This window comes from Oncorhynchus nerka, linkage group LG12, assembly GCF_034236695.1.
Source record: "Oncorhynchus nerka isolate Pitt River linkage group LG12, Oner_Uvic_2.0, whole genome shotgun sequence".
NCBI lineage: Eukaryota > Metazoa > Chordata > Actinopteri > Salmoniformes > Salmonidae > Oncorhynchus > Oncorhynchus nerka.
Window position 1 is genome coordinate 28,031,129 of NC_088407.1, and position 21,560 is coordinate 28,052,688.

General features: G+C 40.6%; 1 protein-coding gene across 1 annotated transcript in view; it reads right to left on the reverse strand.

Moving 5' to 3' along the window:
• The window catches only part of LOC115138075 (phospholipid-transporting ATPase ABCA1-like), a 225,346-nt gene that overhangs the window by 132,634 nt on the left and 71,152 nt on the right, over nt 1–21,560 (reverse strand). Inside the window, exons 16-22 of the mRNA XM_029674482.2 lie at nt 17,495–17,716; nt 11,797–12,001; nt 8,268–8,384; nt 6,075–6,246; nt 4,854–4,985; nt 3,583–3,722; nt 1,501–1,638 (exon numbers count right to left, since the gene is read on the reverse strand). Coding sequence (XP_029530342.2) covers nt 1,501–1,638; nt 3,583–3,722; nt 4,854–4,985; nt 6,075–6,246; nt 8,268–8,384; nt 11,797–12,001; nt 17,495–17,716 — 1,126 coding nt within the window. The remainder of the gene's footprint in view (nt 1–1,500; nt 1,639–3,582; nt 3,723–4,853; nt 4,986–6,074; nt 6,247–8,267; nt 8,385–11,796; nt 12,002–17,494; nt 17,717–21,560) is intronic.

Below are 21,560 nucleotides of genomic sequence, written 5' to 3' on the forward strand. Positions count from 1 at the left end.
GTGTGTTTTGTTGCTCTTTAAGAACTCCTCCACGCTGTGATTACACTCTCTCCCTTCTCTCTCCTACCCAACTATTTGATACATGTTCACACATCGACAGTTCAAATTGGGGAATGGCAAGTGCTTTCAGCACATGAGTTTAATTGGAACTTATTAGATCCCCATACCTATGTTTTAGAAGTAAACTAGGAAGATCATAGATCAGCTTCCAAATGATCCATGCAGGTCATGTCTTCAAACATCTACAGAGTGTAAGAGATCTTCAGAGGAATAAATGGAGGTGGAAATGTGATGTATTCCTATAGGGACCTCATTAGTGTCTATTGGATGTTCTAATTAACAAGCTGCAGTGCATACATGTTACAAGTTTGTTTACTTCAGAGCTTCAACTATGTGAAAGGTGTCAGTTACTTGCTATCAATAACACTTAGACTGACTAATGGGAACATTTGAGAATCAGATGATGCCATTTCCTGGAAAAACAATTAGCCAAAAACAGCCGAAATCCGTAACTTACGCAAACGTCTGAGTTACTCTTAAGTTTAAGACCAAAGCACTTTATCAAGGAGGTAAAACATGCAATAACAGTGCGTCTGAGTTACTCTTAAGTTTAAGACCAAAGCACTTTATCAAGGAGGTAAAACATGCAATATATTAGCTTGGCTTTGGTTTCAAACAAATATACTCTTCGTGCAAATTCATTCCAGTGATAATGATAAACCTTAGCAACAATAAGACATGCTACGGTATGACACTTAACTAGTATGGATGAGAATGTTCTCATTAAACAAGAGTTCTCAAGCTCTGGATGGGACTTGATTAGGTAAAGAACACTGCTAATGAAATAGCTAAGATGAAATGCTGCTCAAACGTTTAGACATCTTGGAAATGTGTTATTATAATGTCCATGTCTTGCCTTTCAGTCAAACAGGCAAAAGTGCATCCCAGAAAATGACAAGCGATTGAATATGTCAACAATTAAAGAGCCTTTTAACTGTCCCATCAAATTGGATGAGTCTCCGATGCCTTATTATCGCTGTCATCTAGTCAACATTATCGGTCTCCGTGACGATGCTGTAGACTGGGAAGTGTCATTGCCGACCCAAGCAAAAGCATACCAGAAAAATAGTCATTAAAATTAAATCAATGAAATGCTCATTTTAAAAAAAGAGTTAACTTGCGTGAGCTCTCCTAAAGCCAAATGATCTACCTTCATTTTGTCATTAAAAAAAAAAAAAAAATGTAATTCTGGATGTTTTACAATGCATTTAACTTCAGATACAACAGCTGTAGACCGTACAGTGAAATGCTTACTCGCAGGCCCTAACCAACAGTGCAATATTTATGTAAAAAATAGGTATTAGGTGAACAATAGATGAGTAAAGAAATAAAAAGAAGTACCTTGGTCCATATCTGAGAAAGTTGTCCATAGAGAGGACCCATAATACTCCAAACAACATCATACAGTGTGGTTTGGTATTCAACCGACAGATCCCATACCTTGTTTGTACTTCAACAGTAGTTCCCATATCCCCCTCCGGGCGTATGGGTCCACCCCCGCTGTGGGTTCATCCAGGATGACGATGTTGGACCCTCCCACGAATGCGATTGCCACCGACAATTTCCTCTGCATTCCCCCTGAGAGAGGACACAGTTCACATTTGGTCACTTTCTGCTCCCTTCAAATGACACATATCCCCAGTTCCAAATCGACCCCTGGCCCCTACACCCTAGACACTTGTGTGGTGGATCTTAATGAATTGAATAGGTATAGGGAAACAGGTACGATTAGAAGAGGACTTTTTGTGCCCTTGAGAGAACATACAGGCCCAATTCCAAATCAACTTCTGGCCCCTAGCTCCTGGACTCTGTTTCTCCACCTTTCCCTCTGATAGGGTAGGTGGAATTTGAACCATATTGTGTAAGATGATTCAATTTCAGATCCATGCAGTGGGGCCACATTGTCTTTAGGTTTGATTTATTTCCTTTAAAATGTGTCAGAGTTAGACCTGATAACCAGGTGTGTGGACTTCCTAGCTAATCAATGACCTTATTGATCGATACAGGGAAGAAACGACAACCAAGAGACTGAAATGAAAACTAGCATTTACAGTGGCCCTCAAAGACTAGGCCTGATCAATTTTGACATTTAAAAAGCATATCTGTGTTCATTCTGATCAATTTCTTTGAGGTTTGGTCCTGATATCACTTACAGTTTGTCAGCTTTTTCCTTTCATAAAGGTTACGTTTTTGGTTGAAATCAAAACCAGCAGGTGTCTTTCTCAATAAGGATAGGAAAACACTGTCATAGAATGGCAAGGTATGTACTGTAGCTAATGGTCAGTTTGACATTTTGTTACAGATAGTACAAGCACATGAAACAATTATACTATTGATCGACAGTGTTATTGCCAGTGTGAATATCACACCTTTCCAAGCAGATTGCACATCACATACACAAATCCTATGCTGCCTGCTGCTACTCTGTACTCTATTTTACTCATATTATTATCTATCCTGATGCCTAGTCACTTTACCCTGCCTTCATGTACATATCTAACTCAATTACCTTATATTAATTATCCTGATGCCTAGTCACTTTACCCTGCCTTCATGTACATATCTACCTCTTACATTTGAGTCGTCACTCTTATGAAGAGCGACTTAGAGTAGAGAGTGCCCACGTCTTCGTACTGGTCCCGTCTCAACCAACTGAGCCACACGTGACTATGCACCTTTCCTGATGCCTAGTCACTTTACCCTGCCTTCATGTACATATCTACCTCTTACATTTGAGTCGTCACTCTTATGAAGAGCGACTTAGAGTAGAGAGTGCCCACGTCTTCGTACTGGTCCCGTCTCAACCAACTGAGCCACACGTGACTATGCACCTTTCCTGACACATAGTTACTTTAACCTGCCTTGATGTATATATCTACCTCAAATACCTCATACCCCTGCACATTGATCTGGTACTGGTGCTTCCTGTATGCAGCTCCATTCTTGAGTATTTTCTATTTTTCTTTTTCTTTTCTAACTCTGCATCGCTGGGAAGGGCTTGTAAGCAAGCATTTCACGGTCAAATCTACACGCATTGCATATACAATTTGATTTGTTAACAAGCAGATACACAAATGGTGAAGAAACCCGATGTGTATCGGGGTGATAAAAGTACAATGATTGCATTCCCATCAGGCCATTAGGTCTGTCTGTTTTTATTTGACATGAACTTTCCTCACATTAAAAAGGTTGGATGGAAACCTGACACAGAACAGCACAGGCTGACACTCTGGGAGCTGTTGTGAATGTGTCTTGTGTTGTGCTAATGTTGTGGAAATGTCAGACTAGATTAACCTTGAATGTCATATTTCAGTGATTTTGTTCACATGCAACCCATGACTGGAGCCAATTTATCAAGCATATTGTTTGCCCCCCAGACAACGGATTATACACCTGCATTTCCACACGCATGCGTGCACACACAGTTTGACAAGTGGTGGCTCGGGGACAGAGTTACCTAATGAAAATGTTATATAAAGTTACATTTGTGCATGATTGCATTCCCTGGACACACACACGCACCTGACAGGTTCTTGGCAAATTCCTTGCGTTTGTGTGGCAGCCCGACATCCTCGATCATTTGGTCAATCTCCGTTTTCACTTCATCTCGGCTTCGTCCCTTTAATCTGGAGTAGAAGTAGATGTGTTCCTCCACTGTGAGGCTAAGAAGCAGAAAAAGTGATTTGATTTATCAAAATGTACAAAAAGTGGTTCCAATATTTTCTGCATTTCCAGACAAGTGACAATAATAATAATAATAATAATAAAAGGTTTGATTACGTATCATTTGAAATATATATTGTTTCATTGTACTTAAAGTTACACGGGATAGTCACTCTTGAACTAAACTTCAGATGAACTTTAACTGCTATAACAAGATCATATGGTCCTTCATGACTCAAAGATGACTTATTAGCGCCTATGAGTACCCTTATCATCAACTCTCAACCTGTCATAATAACACACTCCACACAACTCTGACACCACTGTTTCCACTCCAGCCAGCCGACTCCATTCACATGTCACAAACTTTTGCGGAATCATCTTGACTGCCAAGCCGACGGGCATATCTGTGCGTACGTTTTAGCGTTCCCGTACACATGAATATTGAGAGCCCCGGTTTAATTATAGACACTTCAGTTCTGTTGGGATAAATATTAATGGCCATAATTTGCCCAAGTACTCAGTCATAATCATGATGTAAGAGACATGAGGCGTCAGAGGTCGCAGGTGATCACTCAGCAAAGGGGAAAATGGAAGAGAACCAGATTATGAAAGGGCATAGCGAACAATGTCAGCCTGTGAGTCTGCATTGTGGTTGATAATGACACTATTAGAGGGAAGAGTGGATGGGAATGAAAAAAGCTTAGTTTGAAGTAGGCACGAGGATGGGTGAGAATATCGCAATGATTTGAGATGCAAGTTGCTGTAGATGTTTCATTTGGAATACGTCCAACATTCACTGTGACCTAACATTTTCATGAAAATTGTCGAATTGTAAACATGTTTTTTTCCTGTTGATAAGAGGCCCTATAACCAGATTACAACCAGCTGGTCTCTATTACACCAAGAAACCGAGACGTCTTTTTATATCAAAAATGTAGTGATCATGGGGGTTGGTCATATTTCGGCTGTTATCTGGTCAGACCTTTGCAAAAAGTCCTTATACAACCAGTGCACAATCTTCCCATGACATAGTGATGTCATTGCAACAAGTTTTGCCTGCTGGGATATTGAGAGGTTATTGAAGAGGTGATTGAGTGATATCGATCCACTTGTTGAATGCCACTTACTCATTGAATAAGACATTGTGCTGAGGGCACATTCCCAGATGCTTTCTAATGGTGTCCATGTCTGTGCGGATATCATAACCGTTTATTAGAGCGGTCCCCGACGTCGGAGCGAAGAGTCCTGTCAGGATCGACCTACAAGACAAAAGGAGAACAAGGAAATGTGCTGGGAAAGTGTGACGTCATTTTCACTTCCGTAGCTATAGAAACGGAATCGAAAACCTTCATAAAACGCATTGTGAATCCACAATTATGAATATAATTTTATATACACTTTTGTATATCTTAAATAACCACATTTTCTGGAATTTGATAATATAATCTGGAATTCCAGTCAAAAACAGAAAAAAGTGAATATGAAAGTGGTGGCGGAAATAGACGTCAACAAAATGTATCGTGGTTGGCTAATCAATCAACAAAATATATCGTGGTTGGCTAATCAATCAACAAAATGTATCGTGATTGGCTAATCAATCAACAAAATGTATCGTGGTTGGCTAATCAATCAACAAAATGTATCGTGGTTGGCTAACCAATCAACAAAATGTATCGTGGTTGGCTAACCAATCAACAAAATGTATCGTGGTTGGCTAAACAATCGACAAAATTCACATATTTAATTGTGAGGATAGGCATGATAGAGTAATCTCATTACAGCTGCAGTGAAGTAGCATCTTGAAAAAGTGAATTAACTGTAAACAGCTTGTGAAAAACAATGTAACCCGTCAAGTATAATTCCCACTCACTTTCCACTCACAGTTTAGTCATCTTTCAAACTCATCACAAAGTAAGAGCAAGATTTTATTTGATGTGTACTTCATTGTTTCAAGAAGAAATCAGAGTTAAATGAACTAGATGAAACAAATGTGCAAATCATTGCATGTATTTTTGTTGCACAATACATTTGAAGTACTATGTAATGTGCTACCATGGAGAACTGCCAGTTTGTAAGTCCTTTCCTCACCTCTCCACTGTGATAGCTGTGTGTTGAGCTTTCTGGGGCAAAATAGCTGCTGTGGCATCACCCAGGTGGGTGTTACACATTGGCAGTGGATGAGGTGTGTTGCATCCATACAATGATGTAAAGCTCTAAGAAGGGGAAATCCACTCCAAAACTCTCTTTAGGTATTTTTTTCAGTTTTTGAGGCAATTTTCCCTTTAAGCTTTAAAAACCTAGAAGAGCACTACATAAATTCAGTCCATTTGTATGATTGAGTTACTTACATGGTGGTTGTTTTTCCTGCCCCATTGTGACCAAGGAAAGAGGTGATGTGATTCTCGAAGAAGTCCACAGTTAGTCCATCCACTGCAAGCTTTTTCCCAGTTTTATAGATCTTGACAAGGTTCCTGATTGAGACCCCTGCCTTCATATTGAGTGGTGGCTTTTCCAAATAACCTTTTTTTTTTATAAAAAAAAAGAAGACATACCTTATTCTCCTAATGACAAAATAAGGAATGTGACAATAGGTCATTAATGCATACATACATGGTAAATAACAAACACATGTGCCTGTACAGCTCAGTAGGTAGAGCATGGCACTTGCAATGCCAGGATTGTGGGTTTAACTTTTGAGGCCACCCATAATTAAATATATGCACTTAGGATAGAATATAGTCGCTTAGGATAGAAGTGTCTGGCATATATTATTTAAGTGATAATGTCCAAGAAGCCGATATAATTGGCACGGGTATTGTTAGGCCCGAGACAAACACCGGCTTCGGGGGCATGATCACTTTTATACAACAGGTTACCAACATATTCAAATAATGATTGATATATTTTCATGAACTTTATTTGTATTAATTTATTCATACTATTTCATCCTTCCATGAGAAATAGTCCTGACACAAATCTAAGGTGGCTACCCAAGCTGGCTGGTTGTTCGTCCTATCGGTTCGGCCCATTCATTAAGTCTTTGTTCTGTATCTATGGACACGACCCAGTCATTTGTCCTAAGTGTTCCATTGCCGTACTGGCTGGCAACGTTCTTATCCCTTGCTCGCTAGCTAGCCAACTACGGCTAATTTACAGTCATGTCAAACAGTGCAGACAGAATAACAGCAAAGTAGCTGAATTTTTTTGAGCCTGTTTCCTAATGACATTTATTTGGATACATCCATAACAATAAGGTAATGAGTCACGATTTCACCTGGTAGAGAAAATGTGCTCATTCGTCAGGACACTGTTGTTCAGAGGAGCTGGCCAACAACACAGCTACAGTAACACAATCACATCAAACTGAAGCTGGAAAGACAGCAAACTAGCTGCATTTCCTTTCGACTTGTTATCTATAGGCATTTCTTTGTATAGAGCCATAAAAATGATGCCAGCTGATTCGTGATTTTGACTGGCTGGGAAAAGCTGCTTGCGTGTCTGTCTCGTCCTGACTTCCAACACCTTCATTACTATGGGACAGCTGGAGATCAAATTTCAATATTGAAACAGTGTTGCAAATGTTGGAGAGATAGACAGCAAGGTTTATACAAATCTCCACTGTTGAAAACTAAAATGTTAGTCTAAACGAAATGTGAGATTTTGTCTCTATGCTTTCTATAGTGATCAAGTTTATAAATTGCCTGTCTGGGCTGATGAGACAGTGGATTGTGCAGTCAGATGAAACAGAGCAAATAGGCATTTTAATGTCATAGATTTAGCCGGTGGTAATTTGTGGAATAGACACCGGCTGGAATGGGGTTATAACCAATCAGCATTCAGGATTAGACCCATCTGTTGTATAATATTATTTTACTATTACATTGATAAGATGAAATTAGACTTTTGATTCTTGTCCTCAGAAAAGCTACATAATAAATAGTATTCCACACAATCTACCCACAGCTCAATAATTATATTCCTTTAATTACCTAAAAAAAGGTGTCTGCTATTATAACAAAAGGTCATTTGCATACATTTTTATGTTACGGGTGTTGTGTGACACAAATAAAAACAATTCTCTGCTCTCCCCCCTCAGAATAACACAATCAGTTTTAACTTCATTAGTGACACTGTGTCATATTTCCTGTTGGCTACCCCCTTTCTGCTGTTCCCAGGAGCAGGTGTGAGGCTCACTTAGCACCTTCCATGCTCACTTAACATAGGAAAATCATGTTTTTGAATGCACTGGGTCTTTAACATTTACTAATGAGGCTTTGACTTTCCAAGCTCAGCCTTGTTTTTCCCCAACCATTCTCTTTCTCCATTATTATCCAACACACAACCAAGGTGGTAACAATCAGGAGTCTAGATCTAATTAACTAGACTTATTCAGACTGCAAACAGTCTGTGATTGTAATGACCTGTGTTAAACCAGACAAATGAATACATTTTGCGTAATGCCTGATTGAATAGATCCACTATGGGATTGAGTGTGTGTTTGTGCAAAGGTGTGTGTGTGTGTGAAAAACTGCCTACTATACCGGTGTATTCAATGGGGTCCTTGAACTGACTGGGGTCAGCATTGGGCGCCGGTGAAGTCCCACACCAATAGGAGGCGGTGAGTGGGAAGTACCATGGCTTTGCTATTCCATATTGGCCTGTGATCAAGCATGGAGAAACATCATTCACATTTTAATAACCGCTTGGCTTGAGGGATGGCGCTTTGCAGTGCATATTTCCATCCAGCAAGACTGGCACAAATCCCCCTCTTTTTTTAATTAGAGAAGATGAGATGAATACATTATGGCAATCTGCTGGGATATTATATATATTTTCTGATTATTGACCAAAGTTGTTTTGGCAAGAGAGGAGCGTATCAGTTCTGTGTACTCTGTGGATTTCATAATTACAGTATAACTGCCAAAATAAAGGAAACACCAACTGTCTTAATAGGGCGTTGGACCACCACATCAATTCTACAAGTGTCTGGAACTCTATTGAAGGGATGCGACAGCATTCCTACAAGAATTTCCATCATTTGGTGTTTTGTTGGGGGTGGTGGGAAACGCTGTCTCAGGCGCTGCTCCAGAACCTCCTTATTGGTGTAAGTGTTCAATTGGGTTGAGGTCTAGTGACTGAAACAGCCATGGCCTATGGTTTACATCAGTTTCATGCTCTTAACCATTCAGTGACCACTCGTGCCCTGTGGATGGGGGTTATTGTCATTATATGGGGGCATTGCCACGGTAGCCACAATAATGGCCTACCCAGCATTTTTATACATGATGAGATGTTAATAGTTGAATTAATTCAAGAACCACACCTGTGTGGAAGCACCTGCTTTCAATATACTTTGTATCCCCCATTTACTCAAGTGTTTCCATTATTTTGGCAGGTACCTGGACATTTTGTCTACAAAATATACTGAACAAAAATATAAACGCAACATTTTCAAAGATTTTACTAAGCTACAGTTCATGTAAGGAAATCCGTCAATTGAAGTACATTTTGTAGGCCCTAATCTATGAATTTCACATGACAGGGCAGGGGTGCACCCACTAGGGAGCCATGTCCAGCCAATCAGAATGAGTTTATCCAGACAAAAGGGCTTTATTACAGACAGAAATACTCCTCAGAAGGGACTGGGCTACGGTGGTTACACATGGATTGCGGTTGTGAGGCTGATTGGATATACTGCCCGATTTTTTAAAAGAACAATGGAGGCAGCTTATAGTAGAGAAATTAACATAAAATTCTCTGGAAACAGCACATTTTAAAGTGGCTTTTTATTGTCCCCAGCACAAGGTGCACCTGTGTAATGATCATCCTGTTTAATCATCTTCTTGATATGCCACACCTGTCAGGTGGATGGATTAACTTGGCAAAGGAGAAATGCTCATTAACATGGATATAATCAAATATGTGCCATACATTTTTGTAAAGTTTTTGTGCGTATGGAAAATGTTGGATTTGTTTTTCTACAGCTCATTAAATATGGAACCAACACTTTACATTTTGCATTTTTATTTTTGTTCAGTGTAGTTTATCATACTTTACACACTTTCCCCCCAATATCAGAGTACTATATTCATCACAATCCAGTGGGCACAGTAGTCAGTTCAACGTCTATGTTTGATTTACAATTGGTTGACTTGACAACTAATATCAATTCTACGTAAAATCAAAGAAACATGTCACCATGTCATTGGACATGTCAACTCCCTAACGTTGATGACTTTTTCAAAGCCAATCAGTTTTCCATGTTGATTCAATGTCATTACATTGAAGTATTTCGTTGAAATGAAGTGGAAATATTGATTCAACCAATTCTTGCCCGGTGGGAATGGTCAAAACTGTTCCCTTTATGTATTATATATATATTTCCAGTCAAAAGTTTGGACACACCTACCCAATCAAGGGTTTTGCTTATTTTTTACATTGTAGAATAACAGTGAAGATGTCAAAACTAGGAAATAGCACATAAACCAAAAAAGTTTAAAACAAACCAAAATATATTTGATATTTGAGATTCTTCAAAGTAGCCACCCTTTGTCTTGATGATAGATTTGCACTCTCATTCATTCAACCAGCTTCACCTTGAATGCTTTTCCAACAGTCTTGAAGGAGTTCCCACATATGCTGATCACTTGTTGGCTTGCTTTTCCTTCACTCTGCGATCCAACTTATCCCAAACCATCTCAATTGGGTTGAGGTCGGGGGATTGTGGAGGCCACTCCATCACTCTTCCATGACCCTTCAAATAGCCCTTAGACAGCCTGGAGGTGTGTTGCGTCATCGTCCTGTTAAAAAAAAATGATAGTCCCACTAAGCGCAAACCAGATGGGATGGAGTAGTGGTAGCCATGCTGGTTAAGTGTGCCCTGAATTCTAAATAAATTACCAACAGTGTTAACAGCAAAGCACCACCACACCATCGCACCTCCTCCATGCTTCACGGTGGGAACCACACCTGTAGAGATCATCCATTCACCTACTCTGCGTCTCACAAAGACACAGAGGATGTAACCAAACATCTCTAATTTGGACTCATCAGACCAAAGGACAGATTTCCACCGGTCTAATGTTCATTGCTCATGTTTCTTGGCCCAAGCCAGTCTGTTCTTCTTATTGGTGTCCTTTAGTAGTGGTTTCTTTGCAGCAATTTGACCATGAAGGCCTGATTCAGACAGTCTCCTCTGAACAGTTGATGTTGAGATGTGTCTGTTACTTGAACTCTATGAAGCATTTATTTAGGCTGCAATCTGAGGTGCAGTTAACTCTAATGAACTTATCCAGCAGAGGTAACTCTGGGTCTTCCTTTCCAGTGGCGGTCCTCATGGGAGCTTGTTTCATCATAGCACTTGATGGCTTTTGTGACTGCACTTGAAGGTCTTTTGAAATTATTAACATTTTCCGGATTGACTGACCTTTATATCTTAAAGTAATCATGGACTGTTGGTTCTCTTTGCTTATTTGAGCTGTTCTTGCCATAATATGGACTTGGTCTTTTACCAAATAGGGCTATCTTCTGTATACCACCCTTACCTTGTCACCCTTACCTCATGAAGCTGGTTGAGAGAATGCCAAGAGTGTGCAAAGCTGTCATCAAGGCAAAGAAAATATAACATATGTTTTGATTTGTTTAACGCTATTTTGGTTATTACATATGTGTTAGTTCTTCACTATTATTTTACAATGTACAAAATAGTAAAAATAAGGCAAAAGCCTTGAATGAGTAGGTGTGTCCAAACATTTGGCTGGTACTGTACGTTACTAATCAACGACACTTTATCCACTAAAAGATGTCATTATCTACAGCACTCACAGTACATACTTGGACAATTCAGTTGTGTCAGATTCACTTGGAGTTGGAGAACCCTAATATGGATATCGTACAGTGAGCATTTTGGTGTACACTAGGGAGAAGTTGCCCCTAGACACCGATCTTGGGTCAGTTTAGCTTTCTCTCCGCTAAGGGTTAGGATTATGGGAGGGGATTCAAGATCTGTACCTAGGGGACACTTCACTCCGGATGAGTGCATTACTGATGGCGTTCTCATGAATGAGTTACCTGGGAAGACGTTCTCGATGTACCACGTGAGCAGCCAGTAGATGAGGGAGTCGACTAGCATCATGATGATGGACACGATGAAGCTATACTGGTCTCCGTCTTCAGGATTTTGGGCGATGTTACTCCACTGAATACCGATGCCCTGCTCCTCATACTTGGCAAAGTTCTCACAGCCATACCCGAAGGCCACGCACGACAGCAAACTCTGGAAATGGATGCAGTTAAGATGTGTTTGGTTATTTCAAGACTGGACGTCAGATCATCAATATCATCTTCAACATCAGTGTGGCAGAGCACGTCAGGAAGTTCAAGGCAAAACAATAAACTTGTACAGGATATGCAACACTGTCATTGAATTATATTGTGTTTGCTGATTTTCATTCTAGCCTAGGTCTATGATCAGTACGTGATCTAGCTTTGGGAAATTGTAGTCGTGTTCAATCGGGCAATATTGAGAATGTTTTTTTTTTGCAACAGACAACACAATTCTATGTTCTAATTGGGCAAATTCCACCAAATTTTTTAATGTTTCAAAACGCTTTCTACCACTTTCTCCCTCCTGGTATGTGGACACACTTGTCTAGCTAATCAATGTAAATGATTGATAAATCATTTCCTGTAAGTACAAAGAAGAAAAGAACATCAGCAGACAGGAGAGCGGCGCTTGGGGACTGGTTTCGTGCAGCCCAAGAAGTTCCAGCTGGTCAAAGAAACAAATGTGGATGGCAAGTCATGTGTGTCCAACAAAAACGTGTTACATCTTTCATACCGTAGGAAAGCTAGGGAAATGGCAAATGATGCTTTGCCCATGACACATCCTCTGGTACAGCCGATCACTCTCTTCTCCATGTTGCCTGCCAGCTGTTTGGGCATGCTTAATTTACCCCAAGCATTTAAGCCCAGCCAGATGACACCAACAAAATATCACTCAAAAACTGTATTTTGGTATTTGCTCCATTAGTCCACTGTTGATATAATATTTAGCATGTCAGCAATCAAGTTTTCAAGATATAGAACTTTCAAAACACAAAGTGTCACAGTCCATTTTGGACTACTGAAACAAATGTGACCTGTTTAAATAAGCTTGGCGTATGTCACATATCTCTACTTTTCTCCAATGTAAAAAAAATAACAAATTCAAATGTTGCTTCATAAGACTGAATCGAGGCGGTTGGTCACAAATACCAAAAGATTGTTTTTGAATGGTATTTTTCTTTAATAAAGCCTTGTAGACCAACACATTATGTACAACAGCACAAAAAAAGCATCAATATTCGCCCTCTTCTGTCGCATCTTAACCGTCTAAAATCGTCAACTGCCAAAGTCTCCAAGTGAATGAAATTCTGACATTGACAATCGGGGCAGTTACAGCACCACAGACACCCGAGGTCTGATCTGACCTCTATCCGCAGTCTCTCCATGCACAGCCCCTGGCATCAATTCAACTGTCCCCCTAAGCCCAAGGTCGGACACGTTCGCCTGCCAAACAATGGGCAGCCAACCACCGGACAATGGGTGACGGCAGGGCAGTGAATGACCCCTCCATGACCTTTGAGTGACAGGCTGACAGAGCGACGGTGTGGCCAGTCTGACTTTGAGAAGGGCAGACGCAGCAGAATCAAACACAAACAGACCACCCGCTATGAAAACACGTCAACATGACAATACGGAGGCCACAACAAGCACCCAGCCAGCAGAAAGAAGGAAAAAGCTACTAGCTCTGTTAGAGAGCTCTCACAGATGACAAACAACGCATTTACATCTGAGAGGAGGAGGATCCTTCATTTGTTTGTGGAGAAGGTGAATCAAAGGAAGAAGAAGAAGAAAAAGAAAAAAAACTGGATGCTGGAGAGATAATTGGATTTTGTATTTGTGCAAATCTTATTGCTTGTCCCTGTGACATCACACACGCAGACAATACCTTTGCTTAGGAAAAATCCTTGAGTCACAACACTCACGTTAAAATATACAATATTTTTCATTATTCAAATGCAGTGGTATGGATATGATATCAAAGACAATACGCACGCACAATACTGAGCGGGTGTTGTGTGTGTGTGCGTGCGCGTGCGCGACCTGGGAACAATGTACCTTCCTCTATGTTGGGAAGGGAAAAAACATCCATACACTCTAATAAATAAACTATAGGGATGGACTGTAAGTCAACGTGGTCAGAGGAACACTGTTCATGCAAATGAAAGGAGTAGCCTTCTGTCTAAGCAGGGGGAGCAGAGGAAGGACATCTCAATGCCAAGGGCACAACTCCACAAAAGCACTTTGGCTGAGGAAGAGTGCACGGAATAAAATAGTTCTGTAAAGCAGTGTTCTTTCTCCCCTCATGATACAATATATATGAAACACACTTAGGCAGAAAAGTGGAGATGCCATAAGGAGAACTGGCAACTTTTCCTCACAAGAACACAATAAAAACCCTGACTACTTAGCACACAAACTACTCTCAGATGAGATCAATTTGTTCCATTGTGTTGGCATTACTTGTTTGAATGCTGAGTTTAAAGGAAGTAGTGCATACCGGCATTAAAATATATACTATATATACCAAAGTATGTGGACAAATTCAATCTCCATAGACAAACATTGGCAGTAGAATGGCCTTACTGAAGTGCTCAGTGACTTTCAAAGTGGCACTGTCATAGGATGCCACCTTTCCAACAAGTCAGTTCGTCAAATGTCTTTCCTGTTAGAACTGCACCAGTCAACTGTAAGTGCTGTTATTGTGAAGGGGAAACGTCTAGGAGCAACAACGGCTCAGCCGCGAAGTGGTAGGCCACACAAGCTCGCAGAACTTGACTGCCAAGGGCTGAATCACATAGCACATAAAAATAGTCTGTCCTCGGTTTCAACACTCACTACCAAGTACCAAATTGCTGTGACACTTTGTGTTTTCTGGAAGCACAAGAACTGTTCATCGGGAGCTTCATGAAACAGGTTTCCATGGCCAAGCAGCCGCACACAAGCATAAGATCACCATGCGCAATGCCAAGCGTTGGCTGGAGTGGTGTAAAGCTCGCCGCCATTGGACTCTGGAGCAGCTGAAACGCGTTCTCTGGAGTGATGAATCCCACTTCACTACCTGGCAGTCTGACAGACTAATCTGGGTTTGGCAGATGCCAGGAAAATGCTACCTGCCCCAAGATTCTGTGCAACAGTTTGGGGAAGGCTCTTTCCTGTTTAAGCATGACAATGCCCCATTCACAAAGCGAGGTCCATACAGAAATGGTTTGTGGAGACCGGTGTGGAAGAACTTGACAAGCGTGCACAGAGCCATGACCTCAACCCCATCGAACGCCTTTGGGATGAATTGGAATGCCGACTGCGAGCCAGGCCTAATCACCCAACATCAGTTCCCGACCTCACTAACGCTCTTGTGGCCGAATGGAAGCAAATCCCTGCAGAAATGTTCCAACATCTAGTGGAAAGCCTTCCCAGAAGAGTGGAGACTGTTATAACAGCAAAGGGGGAACCAACTCTATATTAATGCCCATGATTTTGGAATGAGGATGTTTAACAAGCAGGTGTCCACGTACTTTTGGTCATGTAGTGTAGAAAACACACAAAGCATTGTCAGGTGCCAAAGTAAGATATATTTTCAGGCCGCGGCTTAATATTTCAATTTTGATAAACAAGGAAACATGGTTCTACTCGAAAGATGTGTCTAGGCCTCACTGCAATGAAGATTAAGAATTGCTGCGTGTGTGTCTGCAGAACTGACGGCTCCAGGACAAATGATAATACACAGAACATAAAGGTCAGTCAGAAACGCTACAATCAAAGTTGAGGCAAAAAAGTATTTAGTCAGCCACCAATTGTGCAAGTTCTCCCACTTAAAAATATGAGAGAGGCCTGTAATTTTCATCATAGGTACACTTCAACTATGACAGACAAAATGAGAAAAGAAAATCCAGGAAATCACATTGTAGGATTTTTTAATGAATTTATTTGCAAAGCAGGGGGACACGTCTGGCACTGCAGGATTTGACTCCCTGTGTAGTGTGTTACTGATGGTAGGCTTTGTTACTTTGGTCCCAGCTCTCTGCAGGTCATTCACGGGGTGAGATCTTGCGTGGAGCCCCAGATCGAGCGAGATTATCAGTGGTCTTGTATGTCTTCCATTTCCTAATAATGGCTCCCACAGTTGATGTCTTCAAACCAAGCTGCTTACCTATTGCAGATTCAGTCTTCCCAGCCTGGTGCAGGTCTACAATTTTGTTTCTGGTGTCCTTTGACAGCTCTTTGGTCTTGGCCATAGTGGAGTTTGGAGTGTGACTGTTTGAGGTTGTGGACAGGTGTCTTTTATACTGATAACAAGTTCAAACAGGTGCCATTAATACAGGTAACGAGTGGAGGACAGAGGAGCCTCTTAAAGAAGAAGTTACAGGTCTGTGAGAGCCAGAAATCTGGCTTGTTTGTAGGTGACCAAATACTTATTTTCCACCATAATTTGCAAATGAATTCATAAAAAATCCTACAATGTGATTTTCTGGATTTTTTCCCCCTCATTTTGTCTGTCATAGTTTAAATGTACCTATGATGAAAATTACAGGCCTCATCTTTTTAAGTGGGAGAACTTGCACAATTGGTGGCTGACTAAATACTTTTTTGCCCCATTGTATATGCTGTTTTTCTTTTTTTTTTTATTCCAAAGGACAGAATCCCATAAAAACTACCCAATGGGTTTATTCAGTCGCACTTATCCGCTTTCTCAAGTATGTGTATCATAAAGTCCTGAGTTAAATGACTGAGTGCTTGTACTTCTGGCAGAGAGTCGGAAAAGTAATATCCCCATTTGAAGTAAACCTTAAAAGCTCAATAACTGCACCCGTATAGGAAATGAAAAACACAACTCGATATTAGAAAACCAGAAGTTCACGATGTCAGAGGAAATCAACGTTTCCAACTTAGAGATCACAGAAAACCGACAGAAGTATTGCAAATTGCATCTTGTTTATGGGATAAGGTCAACGGGATACATTCCAAAACACATGAACCTAATGTGAAAAGGTGAGAGAGAGATCAATAAATATTTGGATCAAATGGAACCACACATACAACAACATTATTATTAAGGTTAAGGTTATTGAAGTAGCCATATAGATCTGACGATACACTGGTAGAGTTAAAAGGTTGAGAGAATAATGGTTACAGGGCACATAGGGATGTCATAAGTGACTCGTTTATAATTCAAATTATTCTTGTGTGTCAGAGCAAAGGTTCTATTGTTCAGGTCATGGGGATTGTCCCAGCATCCGTACTATGCCTGTGCATGCGTGTGCATGCGTGTGTGTGTGTGTGTGTGTGTGTGTTAATTTCAGTAACCCACATCTCATACTTGTTTAGATTCACATTGGTCTTGGAGAACCACAGGGTGTGCAGGCTTTTGTTCCAACACAACTGAATTGATCAACTCACCACAGGTTTGATGATCAGTTCATTTATTGAATCAGGTCTGCTATTAAAGCTGGGATTATGCCTGGTATTCATAGCATGTTTCCAAGCTTGAACCCCACAACTCTCTAGGTCAAAGTACAAACTTCATCTCTCTTCAATACCATAACAGAATCACTTACTGAGTCTTCAATACAGTTCCAAATCCAGACCCTAATAAACACCCACTGGGTCTCTGCTGTCCATTATGGACCTGTGGTGGAAGGTACAGTAGTTCCATAGGTCCACTCACCACAGCGATTTTGACCTGGAAATCCATGACGTCCCTCCAGGCATAGCAGAGGAGGTGCGGCAGGTAGAGGACGAAGTAGATGAGGCCTCCGCACGCCGCCGCCAGGTTGGCCTTGGAGAAGAAGACGCTGATAAAGAAACACTCCATGATGGTGGCCACGCAGAAGACCAGCAGGAAGACGAAGATCACTGAGGGGTCGCTGTACTGCAGCACCTTCCCATACTGCACCGGGAGAGGGTTGGAAAGAAAGGGATAATAAAAGGGACAAGAGGGGGAAAACAACACTGTGGCCCTGTTCGAAATGCTTCCTTCCTCAATTTCATGAGATAATCAGAGATCTGTAAGTGATGAGTGATAGGTGAAAGCGAGGCTATTGTAGGTAGATGATCAATTACCATTACAATTCCAAACAACTAATTCACCATATTTTAGAGCTACAGGGCTGTGATTTAGAAAAAATAATAATATCTAATGTAAAAAAGAATCCTACATTATCGGGGTTTTACTTTCATCAACCAAAACATTTTTGATCGGTGTTTACTTCAAGGAAGTATAAAGGAAGGATATATTTCGAACAGGGCCATTGGTAGCCAGGAAACTACGCTAGTTAGCACTTTGGGAGTATTGATTGCCAATGGATGTTTGAGTGACCATCACTGATTGTGGCGATGAAGTTATTATTTGTGAAGAGAGCACGAAGCAGAACAAAAATGAAGCTTTTGATTAAAATGACTCATTGTTGAGGATTCGATAAGCAGTAGGCAGAGTGACTCACCAGGTGTTGATAGTGTCTTATGAAGACCACTAATGTATCACCTGTTGTACTTCTAACATACCGTAGTGTCAAAATATGATTCAATATCACGTTGGCTTAATGGACGGTCACTTGCCTCCATAACTCCCTCTATGGATTTGAAAGTGGTTCCCCAGCTCCATCCCAACAGCAATCCACTTGCTGCCATTTTGTTGTTTTTCTAATAAAGGAGTGAGCCTTTAATTGTTAGTCCATTGTTAGTTGTAATATTAACCCCTATAGTGAAGTCACTCTGCTTAGCTGCATTAAAAGGAGACCCTTTCCCAGTCTTGGAGGTCTGTCCACTAGAGCAACTTAACTCTTTGATTACACTTCATTACAATGTCCATTGAACAAACCCAAACCCACTGAATACTGTCATTAGGAGTATTGATAAACCACTGGTTTGTTACAAGCAGTGGTAGCCAAGTTAACAGCCTCATCTAAATTGATAAGAAACATTGCCTAATTCTGCTGTTTGGTATTACAGCACTTCTAATGATTGTTTATTAATTTTTTACTTCATGCTAATATTACAATATGCCTTATCAGTTCCTTCTTGTCCAGCCATTGGTAATCTTAGCCTTGAAATGAGAATGAGTTGGTGCCCATTGCCCACAGACCTTCAAGAAGTGGTCAAAGGTCTCCCTGAATCAGAGTGGAATCAGTGTTGAATCACCTTGAGGATGAGGGTGAGGAGGAACGCACTGACAGCCAGCGGCAGCACGCTGGACACGGCCCAGCTCAGCCAGTAGGTGGAGCTCCTCAGCCCCATCATCATCACCGTCTCCTTCAAACGCGCCTCCTTCTCCATAACGATGCCCTTCACGATCATGGCCACCCGAGTAGATCCAGGCCAGGGTCATGTATAGAGGCAGAGAGCTTGCCAGCGAGCGGAGGAACCTAAGGGGGGGAGGGGTCGGACAGCGGGTAGGGTGTATACAGCCCAGTCACATCTGGATGCTGATTGAGATTTTCTACTGTGCTATTGTCGCGGCAAAATCCCAGTGTGTATTATGTAACTACAACTTGATTTCCAGCAATAAACTTGATAGATGTTAGAGCAAATAGACTTCACTGGTGGTGATCGCATTCAAGTGGCCTGAGATATGGATTTCCAATGTTTTGACCTCATTCATTTTCTGCAAAGCTCTGTGTCAACATACAGTAGTTTTGAGGTGTACAAACGCATGTGGCAGCCTCTCAAAGAAAGTATGAATGTTATCCACAGACGCTGAAACAACCTTCACCCACTGGACACAGACATCAGTACAACATCTATTTTTGATTTACTTTCGGTTGAGTTGTCAACTAACGTGATTTCAATGTATATTCAACAAAACATTTCACCATGTCATTGTATTTAGGTTAAAAGTTGGGGGAAAAAATACTAAATTCCCTTACAAAGATGACTTTTTTCAAATTCAGTCAGTTTTCCACCATGATTCAACGTCATCACATTACAATTTTTGGTTGAAATTAAGTGGAAACAATGTTAATTCAACCAGTTTTCGCCCAGTGGGCAGTAAGTACATTATGAGGTCATATAGAGGTAGAATATAGGGGAACATGGTCTGTGAAGAACCAAATCAATCTGTTGATTTACCTAACGAATGCTTTCATCTTGTTTTTTTTTCTTTGAGTGGGAAGCAAAGAAAGGCCACAGTGTTTGGGCCAACAATATTAATAAACTCAGGTGAATACAGGAGGGGAATTAGCATTTTGACATCCCCTGGAGTGGAATGGCAATTGGAAAAGAAGAGGGGAAATTCAGGTGTTGATGACCAAACTTGTGGCAGTCATGCCTAGCCCAGACACAGCAGTCAAATAATTTCCTTCGGATTCCCTGATATACAAAATGGCCATGAAAATATCATCATAATAATAACTGATCTCTATGATTTGAATACACATCATGCCCAGTGATTCCTCCAAGGCACCCAACTAACTCAATTTATTGTTATTAATGTTTACAAATTGCTGATGGCTGGCAAACACATTAGGGTGATGGGGAAATTACATATTGCCCAGCTGTTCAAATATTAATTTTATTTACCAGGAGTATTTTCCAATTAAACTGCAAAAAATGTATTAGCTGATCTACATTATATACTATCCTTTTCTTTTTAATTTAACCATGCATATGAATTAGGAGGCTGAAAATAGCACAGTACCTTTTAGAGGCAGATACAAACAATGCAAACGTGTTTGTGTGGTGATGAGCAAACAAAATGGCCACCTCATTGTGATAATGGTTCTATAATTTAGCTTAGACGCACATTAGTCCATGGACAGGGGATCAATTTAACAGATAGGCCACTTAATTACACACGGCGGGATCAATGACACAGAAGAGTGATGTACATTTAAAGCTACAGAGCAGCAGCTCATGTGTCTCCCATCAACAGCTTTAAGAGTGATGCCGTTCAGTAATGACTAGGTGAACACTGTATGTAACACAGGCCGATTTGATGCAGCATTTGAAAGTCATCAAGAGGACATACTGTATGTATTTGGCAGCATACAGGACCATTGTACAACATTGAACACAGTGTTCCTACTGTCATACATGATTATATAGAGTCACTCAGAGGCCATATCGAGTCGGCCATAATGTCTAATGTGATATTCCGGTACGCATTCAAAATTGCTTGGATTCTGTAAGTGCACAGCATAACGGATGGACTTTTTTTTGTTGTATATAGCTTCTCCTAATGGATCCATTCTCAATAACAGACGTTTTATCCAAAGACTGTCTCGATGGGTGGAATAGTGTCTTTTATCTAGTCGCACCAGTATGACTCTCCGGAGTGTCACTAGGGAAGTTGTGTCACATCGATGATACACACCATTTAGTACATGCTTGAACAGCGTGCAAAGAAGGCGATGCAATCGCAGGAAATACAGGCATATGATTTACAACAAGGCTGATTTTAAAGTAGGGAAATTACGATTTTAGTACCAAGCTCAATCAATTAGCATGACACAGTGGAAATTGAGAGAGGTCATGCCTGATTTGTTTACATTTTTTTTTAAATTATTGGCATTTAGTTATCCCAGAATTAACGGGAGCAAGAGTAACAAAGAACAAGGCACAACCACTTTACAAATCAAATATCTTTTAGATCCTGTATAACAAAATGTTGTGCACCTGCACGCTGTCCTAATATGGACACTTACTCTGATTAATGTACATACTTCTCTTAAATTAAAATGTTTTCTCCTCACTTCTCTTTAAACAATATAGCACTTCAAACGTCACTGTGCCTATAA